General features: G+C 34.9%; 1 protein-coding gene across 3 annotated transcripts in view; it reads left to right on the forward strand.

Annotated features, from left to right (window-relative positions):
• The window catches only part of lzts1 (leucine zipper, putative tumor suppressor 1), a 66,281-nt gene extending 61,187 nt beyond the window's left edge, over positions 1-5,094 (forward strand). For all 3 annotated transcript variants that reach the window (XM_009304165.4, XM_073910973.1, XM_692658.11), the window contains 2 exons: positions 1,694-1,888; positions 1,968-5,094. In XM_009304165.4, the coding sequence (XP_009302440.1) occupies positions 1,694-1,888; positions 1,968-2,555 (783 nt within the window). In that variant the 3' untranslated portion in view covers positions 2,556-5,094. The remainder of the gene's footprint in view (positions 1-1,693; positions 1,889-1,967) is intronic.
• Positions 5,095-18,391: the final 13,297 nt, after the last annotated feature.

Consider the following 18,391-nt stretch of genomic DNA (forward strand, 5'->3'; position numbering starts at 1 on the left):
CTATAATAGGCTAAATAGATTGCTCTACAGGAAATATGCATTTAATTAATGCTCTGCTGTTATTGTTATATCCCAAAACCCCTTTCAACATTTTTAATAGAAGTCATTAGTTTAAAGATTATGTCTTAATTATGATTATGATTCATTTCCTCTTTCTCACTCACACTTCATGTGTGCATGGGCTGCTATAATTAAAGACAAGTGAAAATGAACCTCAATGCACACATATGTTGACTTTTTGTAAAGTATAGGCTATTATATAGCATATAATAATTTTTTTTGTTTACATATGATATTGCATTAATTTGCCTACATGTTTTATAAGCTGTAAAATGAAAGAATCAGTTTGGTACCAAGTTATAATCATGCAAACATTAAGAAAAACTTTGGATTTGTTTGACTGGTATTAGGCTATGTAGGCTATTTAAAATGTTATATTACATAAGAACTATTAAAAACTAATTTTCCAAATGGAAAAAGGTTGGTTTGTTGGTTGTAAAGTAAATCATCAATAGCCTATTTATTAAGTTTATGACACGGCTCCAGGCAGCACAGAGGCGATCAGCATCAGTGCTCTTTTGTCAACTCATCTGTGTAAAACTGTGACCCGAAATATGTTCTTTCATTTTGCTTCTTTGGCAAAATACATCTGTAGGCACGTGTTAAAATATGTGTTGCACATCAGGGGCCAATCACAGCAAACACGCCATTCCATTCCAAAAATTTGAGGCGCATTGCCTTTTATGTTGACAAGAAAAAAGAAGCGTGGTGCTCTTTTTTTACGTCACTAGAAAACAACTGAGTCAGCTGACCCATATTGTGCACGATTGTAGCTGTCAATGTTGTTATATTTGTTATTTTTAATAACATTATGATATTTAGGATTTGTGAAGTCATACAGCTCTTGATGACTTGAAACAGCAAACACTAGTTTCTCCTTCATCGTTAAAAATTAAAACACTGCTGTCACCTCAACAGAAACCCCGTGCACATAGCGCACACAGCAAAACACGAGGTGCACAGGGCACATAAGCAGCCCGTAAAACACTCGTGGCCATTTGCAAACCATTCAACAGAAGCCTCTCGCAACGCAAAAAGCCCGTTCGCTGTGATCAGTCTTTCATGCAGCCAAACTTTAAAAATATATTAAAAATTTTTTTTTTAATTGATATCATTAATTGGTTACACACTGTTTTGGTTTATGGTTAATCGGTTATTTTGCGCATCCCATATAAGGAAATAAATTTTAAAAAGCACAGTATAGGGATCGGATCTGTATTAATCAATACTCAGAATTTTGGTATCGAGATTGGACCGTTTTTTGTTTTTTTTTATAGTATCGGTGCAGCCTAGTCCCCATTAATGCTGTAAAAAAAAAAAAAAGAATCACTTACATTTATGCGTTTGAATTGACTTTGTATGTAATCTACATGGATACTTAATTTCCCTTTTGGCGTGAACCCTGTATTAGACTTTCTGTTGATTAAGCTTATTTGCAATTGTTGATTTATTATACAAACATTACCAGCCAACTAATAATCTAATTAGATTTAGTTGATATGGACTTGCAAAGTTACTGTCAACAGTATTTCTAAATGGACCAAAAATAAAGTTAAACAAAAACCAAACATTCATTATTTATGTTATATATATTCATTAATTATTTATTTTTCACCCAATGTTAATTTCTTAGGTGTGCCAGAAGTCAGGTGAGATTTCTCTGCTAAAGCAACAACTCAGGGACTCTCAGACTGATGCTGGGAATAAACTCAGTGAGATTGTCACTCTCAAAGCTTCTCTGAAGGAGTCCAGATGCAAAATGGAAGAACTGGAACAGAAAATCAAAGAGTGTGAGGAAACTCTTCATCAACGGAGTGCCGAGGTTGAGGTAAGTTGACTAACTTGCATTTTGATACTGCTTACTGTTCTGTTACTTTTAGCTGACTATGAAATACATTTCTATGAAGGTGTCTAAGAACGAGTTTCAAAGAAAGAAGAATGAGGCTGATCTCCTCAGGGAGAAGGTGAACAAGCTGGAAACAGACATCAAGGGCATGAAACAGGACCTTCACATGGCCAAAGAGGAGCAACAGCAGCTAATGGCCATGAGGGCCAAGGTTGAGGAGCAACAGCTGCAGCTGCAGATAAGCCAAGCACGGATGGAGGCCTTTGGGTCTGGTCATGCCAAATCGATTGCCCAGGAGGGAACAGGTGCCTGTAAAACACTGAACCATAATGGAGCAACCATAAACCTGGATAACTTGCAGAAGGAGGTTGAAAAGCTAAGAGGAGAACTGAAGGAAGAGAAGCAAAAGAAGCACAAGATGATGAATAGCTTTCAGCAGGAGAGACAAACATGGAATAAAGAAAAGGACAAAGTAATCAGATACCAAAAACAGTTGCAATACAATTACCTGCAGATGTACAGAAAGAACAGAGACCTGGAGAAGATTCTGAAGGAGTTGACTGCTGAGATGGACAAAAGGACAGAGTTGGATATGGACAGCCATAGTGCTGACCTGAACTTTGATAAAATTGTAGCTACAGAGATATGATGTCATAGAGGATGAGTGTTTTCACAAATTGTCTTCAAAGACTGAATACACAAAGCAAGATTTGAGAGGCCAAGAAGTCAGGAGATGCTTGAAACTAAAAATTATAATATTCTTTGTACAGACCATGAAAAGCTTTTCTTCTTTTAGATCTATCACGTCATTTGGATAGAGGTCTTCACAGGTCCAATTGTATCCGAAAACCCAAGGTCCCACCTGAGACCCACATTTGCTCAGGTCCAAAACTTTGTAGAGTGCCTTGGCCATGGGTTGTTTTCAGTATTTTCATTAAAAAATATAAATGGTTCTATACGGACCCAATAAAACCCAAAATGTTATTAGATGCAATGACATACCAGGGTGTAATTTGCACGTTCCTGTGGACGCATTTTTGAGAACAGTAAGAAACATTTGGGACGTCAAACACAAAAATCCATCTTAAGAAATGATATTGATCAAGAAATCACACTCGCTTCATTATGCAAGGTCATACAAGGTATTTATTTATTGGCAGAGTTGAGTTAAATAGTATTTACAGATGACACTGGCAAATCCTTGATTCAGCAGAGCTGTTGAAAAAATAACTGTCAACTGGTCAACAATTGCAAGTAGTTGAAGAAAAAATGTGTATCTTTGAGACTGGAAATAATAAGTAACCTTGGCTATAAGGCCGCAGACTGTACACATCTCAATGCTGTTTATGTTAAGGTCCAATTGGGTTCTAAAAAAATGGCATCAGATCTGTATGAACTTTGAGGGAAAAATTGCTTGTTCTTTTAAAAGATAATTTCACCCATTTGGTTTCAGGTAAGACATCATTCTGGTTGAATACTTATTTTAGAAGACCTCTACAGTGTGATATCAACCATTTGCATTTCTTTAGAAGTTCCTTGGTTAAGGTACATTAAACAATTGAATGATGTTCAGTAAATATTGTTTACTATTTAACAGATCTCACTGACTTGGTGCTTACTATAATATCACATCTATGACTGTTGTCACAAAAAATCGTTAATTCTGCATTGACCACAGTTTTCTGTCTGTCAGCCATTTTATGCATTTGCATAAGGACAGCCCATATATAGTTAACAAGTGTCTAAGAGAGTTACAGCAAATAATTCAAGTCAAGAACCATGTTCAGTTTTATAAGCAGTTGACAACTGTCAGTTTGTAATGCAAGGCAAACATGATGCTAGCGTTTAGCGCTTTGATCTCTGATTTCATTGGTCTCAACATTACAACTAGGGGCGTTAATATTTAAAAGAGGGCGTGTTCAATTTAATGATTAAATTTGTAAAAGTTGTTTACAGCACCTTTATTACTCAACCAAATGCTTTACCTCTACATAATCTCAAATATCCAGCTTTTCTTGCCTGAACAGTATGAATTGTATGGCCTCACTGCTGGGTTGGCGGAGTGATGTGAATGTTTTCTTTGCTGTAATTGCTAATTTTGCACTGTCTCTTTCTTATAAATGACAATAATCCTTATCACTGATGTCACAGCAGACAGGCTCATAGAAACACGTTTTGTATACAAGGATATGGTAGCTTGTAGAATAAAATGTTACAATTGTAAATGCACTGTTCACAAATTGTTTATTTAAAGTATTTCATACATCATTGGCAGCTTATAAACTGGGCACTGTACCATTGCTGTACTTTCAACTTTGAAACCTAGATATTGTACAATTTGGTTGGTAGTCTGGTAGATGGTATGATTGTGAATGAAAATGGCAATACTACTATCCACGGACACAATATTTTAAATAAAAAACAAATATGTTTCACATATTTAAAACAGCACATTTGTAATAGAGTAACAGCATTTTGAAAACTGTACAATTATCAACTAGGCACAAAAATAAAAACACTAAACTATATGAATGTCATATATCTTTTGCATTAAAATTAGATGTGAAACACATGCTTAATCATGCCTTTAGCTGAACATTTTCTTCTAATAAGCATAAATAAAATTTAAGACTACAACCGCATGATTTTAAAAGTAAAGAAACTAGGGTTTAAGTTACTGGACAACAGTGATCTGCTATATTTTACTTTTACAGTAAAAAGAACTCTTGAATTTTTTATTTCTTCAAAATGCTCCACAAAACAGTATAAAAATACACTGTACACATGTTTTTCAGTAGAAAAATATGATAACAGATTCCTCTGCCCTAATTTATAGCACTTAATCCCTAAAGACACATATGTAATACTATACAATACTATACTTAACGCTTCACAGGGCAGTTTTTCCCTAAAATTGCTTTTGGAAAGGCTGAGGTGAGACAGCAGTGAGACTGTTTCTGTTTATCATTGTTCTATCATGTGAAATTGTCCAAAATTCTGCCTTGTAAACTGTCTTCCTAAGAGCTTCCGGAAGTCTTAATTCCATGAGAAGAGTTTGATAATCATATTATTGATGGGCAGGGTGGCTGTGTGGCGTAAGGCTGTCTGTAGGTACATCTGAATGCTTGTATATTTGTTATTTATTGTCTTATTTTTTATTAAATAAATTAAGGTTTGTTTCTGAATAATGTATCAGTTGATTTTTCTGTGAGATCTAAAGAGTAATAAAAAATCTTGGTTGCTAAAAGACAATTTCGGCTGCCAGAGCAGATAATGATGACATCGGTCTGCAACACAGGTCAGACCAGACAAATTTAGTTCTTGGTTTTCATTTTCTGCATTTGATTCCATTTTTTAGCACTTTAATGCAACCTGAGAGAATAAAGGGAAGTGTAATTATTTTAAATCATCTTCAAACGCAGCAAAATATAGTAGAATCTTAACTAAGATTAGTGATTCATATTGCGTGTTGCATAAAATGCCAATCTCTAATCTCAATGTTTTCTATGGGGTTGATTCTTTTAGATACCTTATGTGAGAAATGAACAAAGGATTAAGCCAGGTACAGTAAAATTCTGGCTACTGCAATATACATAAACTTCAACAGGCTTGAAGCTGATAACAAAACAATAAAAGTGATACAGCTTTATTATTATTATTATTATTATTATTATTATTATTATTATTATTATTATTAATACTAACAACTGTATTGTTTTCCCAAGCAGATATTTTTCCCCTTAATTTATAGATGACACCCACTAAAATGTCATCAATGTCAAAAATCTTGTCAGGGAGATGCGCATGCGCAACTGACGGTGATGGCTGCTTAGTGAAACGCGCTCTGCTTCAGATGTCCTTTTCTTTTATACATATTCCTACTGAGCTTTAAACTGAGGTTTTAAGTATTCGCTTTTGTTAAGAGACGTCAGAGATGGCATCCAAACGAGAATTGCTACACTCGCCCTCCAAAAAACGACCTAAAGATGACGAACGCCTTCACGACGCCATTGCCGAGATGCTCGAATAACAACTGAGCGCTATAAAGCTAAGTATGTCTGCGATCGTTCGGGAGGAAATTTCAAAGATTTCTACACGTCTTAACCCCCTGGAAAATGATGTCAAAGCGGTCGGCGACAGACTGGATTATATGCAATCCACAGTGCGCGATATTAAAAAGGATTCGATTGCCAGCACGTCGCGTGTGGAGGAGCTACAGGAGAAGCTTTGGCTTTACGAAGACAAGGCCAGACAAAATAATCTAAGATTGGTGGGTTTACCTGAAGGCGCGGAAAGCAGCAATGCAATTCAGTTCCTGCAGACCCAGATTCCTAAGTGGCTGCCGGCCTTGCAAGGGAAGGTGATCGAGATTGAACGCGCACATCGCCTGTACGCGAACGAAGATTCCTCCAGAAAGAAAGCGCGCACTTTGATTTTCAAACTTTTCCGGTACAATGACAGGCAAGCGATTCTTAAGGAAGCCAGAAATTCTTCATCCCTAAATTACGAAGGAACCAAACTATGGTTCTTCCCCGATTACAGCAAGGGCATGTCTCAAAAAAGGAAAGTCATGTCAGAAAAAAGGAAACGTCTCCAACAGTTGGGCATTGAGTCTTTCTTGTTATACCCAGCAGTGGTGAAAGTGTTAAACGGCCGTGAGCAAATTCTCTTCAAAACACCCAAAGATCTGGAGAAGTTCGTCTCATCGCTAAATGCTGACACTCCGATGGGAGAAAACCTGACGGCGCGATCAACTGACTAAATTTTGCCTCATATAAAGGGTGCTTACTACATATTTCAAGTAGGAATTTAAGTTGTATTACTGATATGGACATTTGATTAGGCAAGACACGGCTCCCTGGGTATAGCCGCGCAGCTCGAGCGCATGGCCTCGAATTTGTTTATTTTCCAGGCAGGTAAGAGAGACTGTATTCTCTCTCTACAGGCTGCCATTTATATTTTGTTTATTCTGTTTTTATTTAATTTAATCATTTCGTTGTTGTTAACAGGGTTAGCTTTTTCTTATTATATATTCAATTTGATGGTTCTCTGGGGTGACATTCTTGATTACATGTGTGCTATTTATGGGTTTAAAATGATCACTTTATCTTTTAAGTGTTTAATCTATGCGTTCTGTTATGAATGATATCAACGTGATATCGTGGAATGTCAATGGCTTGAATTCACCGGTAAAGAGAACAAAATGCCTGGATTATTTACATCGCAAAAGAGCCGATATAGCTCTCATACAAGAATCCCACTTCAGGGCCTCAGATGTTACTCGTTGTCAAAATAGACATTTTAAAATTATAGCCGCTTCATCTTACACTAGCGCTTCAAGAGGAGTGCTAATACTTCAAAATAGAAGATTCCCATTTATATTAGAGAAATCAGGGAGTGATGATCATGGGGGGATCACATATGTTTTGGGATCGTGGAATAGTTTAAAAATAGCTTTTGTTTCAGTCTATGCCCCAAATAAATTTGACACAGTTTTTTTCCTTCGCTTACCAAGCTACTTCTTAGCTTTGGTGACTACAATCTGGTAGTGGGTATGGATGCTAATGCAGTTGTCAATCCCTCTATTGATAAGTCTCTCTCCGCACCGTCCGCTGTACACAGTGACCAGTCTTCCCGGGCATTGAATGAGCTTATTTTGGATAAGGACTTGTGTGATATCTGGAGGCTGCAGAATGAAAAATGTAGAGACTATACCTTTTATTCTTCCCGACACAAGACATTTACAAGAATAGATTATATTCTTATATCAAAATATTTAATTCAGAGTGTAAATAACATAGGTATTCTCCCCATGCTCATTTCAGACCATTCGGCAGTAATTTGTAATTTATCACCCCCTACAGGATTTCAAAGGACAAAAAGGTGGCGCTTTAACACAACTCTGCTACTGAAAGATGATTTTATTAAACAGTTACGAGATAATCTGACCATGTTTCTTTCAGAAAACTCCAGTTCAGCAGTTAATCCGCAGATTTTATGGGAAACAACCAAGTGTTTTCTGAGAGGGAACTGTATATCATTTGCCGCCTATGAACATAGATCTAAAACTAAAGAATTAAATCATTTAGAAAAACAAATTAAAATAATAGAGAGAGACTTAAAGGAAACTTTTTCAGAACAGAAGAGCAGGATTTTAGGAAATTTAAAATCTGATTGCAAGGCAATTTTATTAAGAAAGGCAGAATTTTTGATTCATCGCACCAAACAAAATTATTATTTTAATGCAGAACGACCCACTAAATTATTAGCTTTAAGGCTGAAACATAATGAGGCAATATCATCAATAACAGCTATTAAGGATAGTATGGGCACCCTGCATACTGCTCCGGACAAGGTGAATGCTACATTCAAGAACTTCTATGAGCATCTTTACAGTTCCGAGGTGGGGGTAGAGGATCAACAAACAATTGAATTTATATCAAAACTAAATCTCCCTTGCCTAAGTGATGAGCAACAGAAATTTTTAGACTCTCCAATTACATTAAGTGAAGTAAAAGAAGCTCTAGAGTCAATGAATAAAGGAAAGGCCCCGGGCCTAGATGGTCTACCCCCAGAGTTGTATTTGGTGATATGGGACTTGCTAGGACCACTCCTTCTAAATTCTTTAAATTTTGCAATAGATACAGGTTGTTTTCACAGAGATCAGAATACTGCCCTTATCTCACTGATTTTAAAAAAAGGGAAGGACCCCTTTAGCTGCTCTAGTTACAGGCCGATTTCACTAATCTGTACAGACACTAAGGTTTACGCAAAAGTTCTAGCCCGCCGTTTAGATCAAATTGCCGGTTCTATAATTTCCCATGACCAGACAGGCTTTCTTAAGGGTCGCTCTGCTATGGATAATGTCAGACGACTTTTAAATATCATGGACAAGTCCAAACTTACTGAGGATCAAAGTGCTATTCTCTCACTAGATGCAGAGAAAGCCTTTGACCGGGTCGAATGGACATATCTCTGGTCAGTTTTGAAGTGTCTGGGCTTTGGTCCAAATTTTATACATATGGTACAAACTCTGTATCGTAATTCAGCTGCAAGGGTGTCAACAGGGTTGAGCTGCTCAAGTGCTTTTCTGCTGGGCAGAGGCACAAGACAGGGCTGCCCATTGTCACCATTGTTGATTGCCCTTTCGTTAGAGCCTTTGGCCCAGGCAATTCGTCAGGATCATGTAATCGCCCCTATCATTATAGATAATTCTAAACATCACATCTCTCTGTTCGCTGATGATATTCTACTATATATGTCAGATACTTCTACCTCTATTATTCAATGTCTTAAAATATTTAATGATTTTAGAAAAGTGAGTGGGTATAAGATTAACTGGGAGAAATCTGTACTAATGCCACTGTCGGGGAGAAGTGATATCACGTCAGTGCCCGCTTCAATTCCAGTTAATAGCGCATTTACATATTTAGGAATTCAGATTCTTCCTTCACTTCAGGTGATGGTCAAACAAAACTATAGTTCCTTATTCAACAATATCAGACAGGACCTAGAGAGATGGGGCACACTATTACTCTCTCTGCAAGGTAGGATTGCGATTATCAAAATGAATGTTCTACCTAGACTTCTATTTTTTTTTACCATGATTCCTCTTTCTCCACATAAGACGTTTTTTAAAGAAATAAATTCCATTATAACTAAATTTATTTGGAACAACAAACGTCCTCGAATTAAACTTAAAACATTACAGAAAACACCTGCTAAAGGGGGGTTGGCAGTTCCTAACATTCAACTATATTTCTGGGCATGTCGACTGCGCAGTCTTAAGACTTGGTTGGAAGTAGATTCTGATATTGCTTGGCGTAACATTGAATCATCTGCTGTGCATCCACACCGACTACAAGATTTGTTATTTACGGGATTACCTAAGAAAGTAAAAAAATTGATAATAGAATAGTGGTTGACTCCCTTAAAATATGGTATGATGTTTGCAAATTTACTGGATGCACCAACAAATTTACAAAAGAATCTCCGATTTGGAACAATTATCATTTACAATCTGGGGGTAAGCCCTTTATATATAAGCTGTGGTCAGATCAAGGTATTTCTGTGTTGGGTGATATCTTCGACAACCAGGGCTTGAGGTCTTTCCAGGATTTGAAAGAAGGTTACAATCTCCCCGGACATTCCTACTTTCTGTATTTAAGGCTGAGAAGTGCAATGCGCGCTTATGGAGTTCCGTGGAACTGTAATTTGGACAATCATCCATTGCGGGACTGTGTGAATTTCTCTCAGTCACGTGGATGAATCTCATGCATTTACAACAAACTGCTTAATTATGACTCTGTTGCACTCCCCATCATCACAATATGGGAAAAGGAACTGTCCTCTTACCAACTGAACTGGGACTGTATATGGGAAAGTATCCAGGTGATGTCTAAGAATCCTGCCCATCAACTCATACACTATAAACTGATCCACAAGGCTTATGCAACTCCATATGTGCTTCACCGCATGAAACGGTTACCTACCCCTTTTTGTACACTGTGTAATTCAAACTCTGTGGGGACATATATGCATATGTTTTTTGAATGTCCACTTATCAGTACATTTTGGGATAAGGTATTTCAAACTACTTCAGAATTGTGTGAGATGTTCATTCCCAAATACCCTAATATCTGTTTATTGAATGATGATTATGATCTAAACCTAAACAATTCCCAACGCAGGATATTTCATACTGCACTAACTGCAGCCAAGAAAGTTATATTTAAAATATGGCATGAACCCTCATTTCCAGCGGATAAAATGTGGCTTATTGAACTAAAAAATATTGCACTGTTAGAACGTTCCACTGCAAGAATTAACAGAGCTAAACCCCATACAATCAAAGCATGGTCCGATTTTATTGAGAAAATTTCTTATATAATAACTAGTTAATTCTCACCCCAGAGTTTTTTTTATTTTTTTTTTCTGTGTATTGTTATTCATTTATTATTGTAATGTCTTTATTTTATTATTATTATTATTATTTGTAATTTCTTTATGTATTTTTATTTAATGCAAACCCTGGCTTGTATATGGTTGTTGCTAGCTATATATGCTGGCTTTGTTCTGCAATAAATAAATAATAAAAAATAAAAAAATCTTGTCAGGCATTTTTATAACAATTGTAGTCTCATTCTCTGATTCTAATTCTGCTAGATTTTTTTTATTGTTGTTGTTGACCATTTCAATGTGGTCATGTCATTGGCCTGAGCATTTACTGCTTCATATCAAACTATTTCACTGTAACAAGAGACAATTCCATCATAACTTAATGTTAAAACCACTATCATGACATTATTTTTAAAAAATGTGGTTTGTTTTGGATTCTCAGAAGCTGTAGAAAATAAAAAATGTAAAACAGGAAATGAGTTGGGAACATTGTTTTTGATAACATCCCACAAAATGGTCTATTTATTCTATATTTTCTTTTTCTATAAAAAAGATTAAAGTTGAAAAAAATTAGTCTATAAATATTGTAAAAAAAATAGTATAATTATTATTATAGATAATATTTAGGCTACTTATTAACCAAAATACACGTAATATATTGTAATGTAATGTCATTCATTCATTTTCTTTTCGGCTTAGTTCCTTTATTAATTTGGGGTCGCCATAGCGGAATGAACTACCAAATTATCCAGCATATGTTTTGCGCAGCGGATACCCTTCCAGCTGCAACCCATCACTGGGAAACAACCATACACACTCATTCACACACATACACCACGGACAATTTAGCTTACCCAATTCACCTGTATCGCATATCTTTGAACTTGTGGGGAAAACCAGAGCACCCGGAGGAAACCCACGCCAACAAGTGAGAACATGCAAAATTCACACAGAAATACCAACTGACCCAGCCAAGGTTCAAACAAGCAACCTTCTTGCTGTGAGTCGACAGCACTACCTACTGTGCCACTGCAACGGTTCAAATGTATTTTTATTGAATGCAATTCTATAAAGTTGCCAGTTAAACTGAAAACCTTTTTTTTTAGGCCAAACTCAATTCCAACATTACCTTTCCCAAACTGAGACATGTCAAATATACAATGAATCAAATATAAAGCCATAAAATTACACAAAACAAACAAAAAACAAAACAAACATTATAAAATAACTTGCAGACATCAAACAGAAACTCTGTAAGGGGTTAAATAAAACCATATTCTTGATACAAATCATACAATTTTTTTGTTTTCTCACCCTTCATTATTTTTAAAGCATCTAGATAGGTGGCAAACTCCTTTTTAAAGACAACCAAATAACAAGCTGTTTTTAAAATTTTGCATTAATGAATGAAGAATTTAGATAAACGAAGTAAACAATTTGCAGTTAAGTCATCATCTTTGTTGTTCAAATGTACTTCACAATATACCATCAAATGGAAGGAAACATTAAAATATATTGTTTTATCCAGTTGCCCAAATCAGACCAGAAAGGAATGATCAAATTGCAATGAAGGAATGTTCAACAGTTTCAAACTATTTTTCATTCAAAACTATTTTTGACAAAATAAAAATTCAGATTTATTAAATTACATTTGTCAATAATTCAAATTAACACAATTCAAATTCATATTGTTTTGGCATATTATTAGCTCCATATTAACAGTGGAATAAAATAGGATCTCTTTTAACATATTATTTAATGGTAAGGGAATATATCTAATTACTTTTAAATATATATTTTAACAAAATTAAATTTAAAGAAAGTACCAAGCTCATTGCAACTAACAAAACAACCATTCTAATCCAAATATGCAGTACTGACCTAAAACTGACAACCAAAAAAAAAAAAAAACATCTTTGGTGCTGTAGAGTCGCCCTCTTGTGACAACATGTTGTATTAAAATATTTGATATGTTTTTAAATCTCAAATGTTTCTCAAACTCCTCCAAAGTGATGTTCAAGATAAAGTGTAGTTTATTCCAAATTGAGTCTAACATCAGATGCAATAAGCAGACGGTTTTTAAATACAATTAGGCTAACTCGCTGTGTAAATCAACCCCTAGGCTACTACATACATACTTGAAAAAAACAGAAGGCCAAGGTGAGTGTGAGCCACAAATGTTTTAACTCATTTCCTGTTTTGTCTTCATCTGATGTTAAATAAACATAAGCGGCAATGAAATGACTGCTGACCTTGTATCATGGTCTTCCTGTCCACCACATTTCTTTTCGTGAGTTTTCCAGAAAGCAGTTTGTGTTTCAAACCAGGGCTGCACAAATCTGACTAAAATGTGAATCATGATTCTTTCTCACGATTCTTTAGATGTAAAATAAAGGTTAATATGAGTAGGCTATTATTATTTTTAATGCTCAAACATATCATCACCATGGAATTATAAGGTTCTATCTGCGTTCTGAATGATTTTGAGACATTAAGCTTCATAGTTTTTGCAAATACATATAGCAAACAGTATGTGTGCAACATTTTTTTAAAAGTCTTGAAATGTAAACAATAAGTTGTCATTTAATAAGAATATGTCAATAACTAAATTTTGACAAAAATGTCAAATAAAACCTTATAATTCTAAAATGATGATATGATAAAACAACACTAATAATATTAGGCCTATGTGTAGCTCTACTGTTGCTTAAAATGCTAAATTTTGTACAGTCATTATGGAGGAATTCACTGTTTGTTAATTCACAGTAAAATGATGACATCAGAATATAATTATAAAGTTGAATTATTATGTTTCAGACATGTGCTTGTTATTTGTCATTGTCAGCATTATTAGACCATTTGTTTTCACATGTAAAATCAGACATTTTTGCATTATATTCATTAACATTAACATTATATAAGCTAGATTAGCTATACTGACACTGTAAAACATTTATTTTCATGCACAACACTGTGTCAAATTAGCTGTGAAAGACAAAAAAACATCAAATGCTTGTCATATTTATAATTGTAAAATGCATTATGATTATTTAAATGATGTTTGCACAGGTTTCACTTTCACTTCCCAGTGCGGCTCATGGCTGCCGTCACTGTGATAAAACACACACACATGCAAATTCTTTCAGCGCGGCTCTCAAACGATCACCTTGTGCTACAAACTGAACGTTATTTACAAATTTAAAACTTGTTATTCACAGCATAAGCAGGCTCTGTTCACTGTAGCTACGTGGACGCGCGCGCGTTCTCCGTAGCTCGTGGTCATCTCACAAGTGATTTTGCGGCCTTAAATAAATTATTACATGAGACAGAAATGACATTTCTGGGTGAATTATACCTTATAAATCAGAGGTGTAAAGAGTACCTGAAAACCATACTTAAGTAATAGTACAGATACTGTAAAAAAATACTCCATTACAAGTTACAAGTCACCAATTCCAATAAGACTTAATAAGAGTATTAATGTATCCAATTTTAAAAGAACTTATTTTACTCATACTGAATGTAGGTTCAAAGAACACCAAGAAATGTTTTATATCCTAATATAGAAATTACATTGAACAAAGTGTTTTAAAATGGCAAAAAAAAACAAACAAAAAAAACAAGAACAAAATCTCAAACTCAAATGTTCAAAAAAGGCACAACCAATTAAAAAAAAAGTACAGTAGTAAAACGTAGTAAAAAAATTCAGAGCTGATTTTCATGTGATTCACTTCTCAGTCTCAAAGGGGGGCAATACTTTAATTTTGAGTAGTTTTATTTAATTGATTGGGATGTTTTCTCTGTATTAAAATTAAACAAATAGAAGCAGTGTTATTTTTCAACTTAGTAATCAACATATAAATTCAATTAAAAAATACATCACAAATAGTCATGTCGCACTGGTTTTTGCCATATCAGTAACTGTATTAAATACACAAAATTCACATTAAATGAACATTAAATAAACTCTTACTTCAATGTGTTTTCTCAAATTTGACGATAAATTCTTAAAAACACATTTGCATGGTTCGTAGCAAACAAAATAGACATCCTGTGAAAGCCATACTTCATATCGGCAAATGAAAATTTTTCTTTCTGATAAGGCCATGAATGGTCATCAGTGCTGGCACTGCTTGATCTGTGGACTTCGGCTTCATCATTTGCTGCAGCCATGTCGCTAATTACAGTTTTTCTTGTTTGCTTTGACCTGGTTAACTAAACTAGGTTCCACTTCATTTTCATTATCACTATTCCAGCAGAGCAGAAGACCGGTCTTGCAAATGTGTAAACCCTTTCTCATTGGGTTGACACATTTTCCCCACCATTTTTCCAAACAGTTAACATAGATGTCATTCAAGCAGTCCAATCTTCATTGTTTTAGCTATGGTAACCAAACAGAAACTGTCTATTCCTAACCATTAGAAACTACCAAGATCAGTATGAATTCACTGAAGCAACGGTTTGACACTCCTTCACACAAATCTTCAATTAGCAATCAGTCTGCAAACATTAAAAATGGTGGAAGGTCTGTGTTGTTCTGTGCCAGCATGGTTGGAGGAGGTCAATAGTGGCTATGTCCTATACTCCCAATAGATTTGACTGTATATTGGTTGACATGTGTTTTCTCTAATATTTACATTATTTTATTTTATTACTTTTTTCATTTTTCTGCAAGAAAAAAAAAAAAAAAATATATATATATATATATATATATATATATATATATATATATATATATATATATATATATATATATATTTTTTTTTTTTTTTTTTTTTTTTTTTTTAACGTTATTTCAGTTTTCAGCCACAGTTTGAAAAATGTCATGAATTTAATATAAGTTTAATCAAAGCATTTCTTATTCTGGATCCAATTCTTTGCAAAAAGGCAAATTTGACAGCCCAAATAGAATTCACACTGAGTTTTGTGTTTTGTTTTTTGTTGTCCATTGTCTAATAATTAATTGAAAGAGCTCATATACTTGTTTGCAAGTTGTGTTGTTTAAAGGTAAAACTAGCTTTTGTTGCATATTTTGAATGTTTTGACACGGTATGTGCATTTTGCAAGCATAATGTTTCATTTTGACCATGAGGCCGCTGTTTAGGCCTGTGTGTTAACTGTTTTGAAAATGTGGAATTTCAGTTGACGGCTGCATCAAGGCAAACAAGAAAAACTGTAAACACCTGGTATTAGGCAAGCTGCTAATTCACGGTCACGTGATTTAGCTCATAAATAGAATCCTTTCAGCACCCTGCAGATGGCGATATCACCTCGTCGCCCAACAAATTAGTCGTGGTAGATAAAGATGCCGACTTGTCGAGTAACAATAAGCGTCCGTTCAAATGTAGTGGAGTATGTTCAATCAAAAATGTAATGAAGTACAGGGTAAAAGTTGCGTATATTTTTAATACTCAGTACAAGTACAAAGTAGCCAAAAAATACTTAAGTAAAGTAAAGAAGTCCATTTACTTAAGTACTTTACACCACTGTTATAAATACAATATGTGATACTTTTAACACCATTTGAAGGTGTTCATGTTACTGTGAGGACCGCCTTCAAGCTTCTCTCCTGACCTTGAAAATATAATTGTCTGAATCGTAGAAAAGCTGAATTAAGATCCTGTGTAGGGTCGAATCGAGATTGTGATCTTTTTTCGATTAATGGTGCAGCCCTATTTCAAACCCAGGTGACTTTTTGAATAAATTAACAGATAGCTTAAAATTAAGCTTCGAAAAACATATAGCAGCCTATCAGCTGGGCTTTACAATAAATAGAAAAATAATCGTTATATAGTATGGATATCAGTGGCGCAGTAGGTAGTGCTGTCGTCTCACAGCAATAAGGTCGCTGGGTTGCTGGTTCGAACCTCTGCTCAGTTGGCGTTTCTGTGTGGAGTTTGCATGTTCTCCCTGCCTTCACGTTGGTTTCCTCCGGGTGCTCCGGTTTCCCCCAAAGTCCAAAGACATGCAGTACAGGTGAATTGGGTAGGATAAATTGTCCGTAGTGTATAAGTGTGTGTGTGAATGTGTGTGTGGATGTTTCCCAGAGATGGGCTGCAGCTGGAAGAACTTGCTGGATAAGTTGCCGGTCCATTCCGCTGTGGCGACTCTGGATTAATAAAGGGACTAAGCCGAGAAGAAAATAAATGAATGAATGAATAGTATGGATATGCACCCTTATCGCAGAAAAGGTGAGATAAATAAAACTGATTAAACGTGAACAGCATTTCTGTGATGCAAATTTAAGTTGATTATCTGAATATGACCAATTAGATAGTGGAGTTAGTATTTTAAACCCGCCTCCAGTAGGTGCTGTTCTGCTATTGGCAAGTGGGGCCAAATTCTAATGGCGGGATTCGAGAAGAGTCACTCATTTATAGTGTTTAAATGTCTAAATGCTGACATTTTTGATATTGTTGTTTGTTTGTTTGTTATTTAGCTTGGATTAGATTTTGTTGAATTAAATTATTTAATTATTTTAGTTAATAAAAGAAGGATTACTACTGGAAAATCTTAAATCACAAGAAATATCTTTATTTCAATACTCAACAATAATATGCCATATCACATTTTTTTTCCCCAGTACCCAGTACTCAAGGGCAGTGTTGGCAACTCATGCACTACTCTTCTACATTAGTATTAACTTTTGTTTCTCTTTCATTTTAGTATAAATTACTAAAGAAAGTTATGTCTTAAAGATATTCTCTTTAATCATTGTAATGCAGATGAGTTGGAATATATCTCTTCATTGTCTTTCCATCCATTGCGTGGCCAGTAAAATTGCACAACATAAAAAACGACATCTCAAAAAATGGAGTTATCAGTTTTTTCAAAGTCTGGAGTTTAGGACCAGCCTGTATTGGGTATTATTATATATTTGTGTCTAATATACTGGATTGTGCCACTTTGACATCTTTAGACAAGCATCTTTCCTCTTCATTAACTATACCTGTAAATCATCTCCTGGCATTTGAAACAGCCAATGAAGTAAATATATCACCATTGTAGGACTTATTTTTATGATGTTTGTCTTATTTTCTTGGCATCTACATTAGCAATCCATCCAAAACTACTATTATTTGAGCAGTGTACTTATTCTCCCAAGAGCTTTTCAGTTCTTCTTTACTGGAGGAGTCTCAGTTAAACTCCTTAGTGAACACCAGTACACTATGTTTAGGTGTTTTTGTCTGTTCTGATCTTAAGCCTAGGCAAATAACTGAGATAGCATCAATCTGAGGCTGCGTTTTTTGCATGTTATCATGTAAACTTATTACAAAGTATTTTAAAACACAAAAATTCAAGACGCTAAAGTATTTTAATACAAAATATTAACCCATTTCCATAAACCCTATAAAATACAAATTACAAAATACTATTTTCATATTTAAAATACGTGTTTGAAATACATATCATAAATCGTGCCCATCCCTGCTCAAGGGTATATGATGTTTCAGGGTTAGTTTAGTCCAGGTATCAGCATAAGCTTGTTTTATGTGCCAAAATCCCTCATTGCAATTGTATTACTGAAATACAGCTTATAATACGCATTAAAAAAAACTCATTTAAAAATTTTTGAAAAACACCCAA

This window comes from Danio rerio, chromosome 8 (assembly GCF_049306965.1).
Source record: "Danio rerio strain Tuebingen ecotype United States chromosome 8, GRCz12tu, whole genome shotgun sequence".
NCBI classification, from domain to species: Eukaryota; Metazoa; Chordata; class Actinopteri; order Cypriniformes; family Danionidae; genus Danio; species Danio rerio.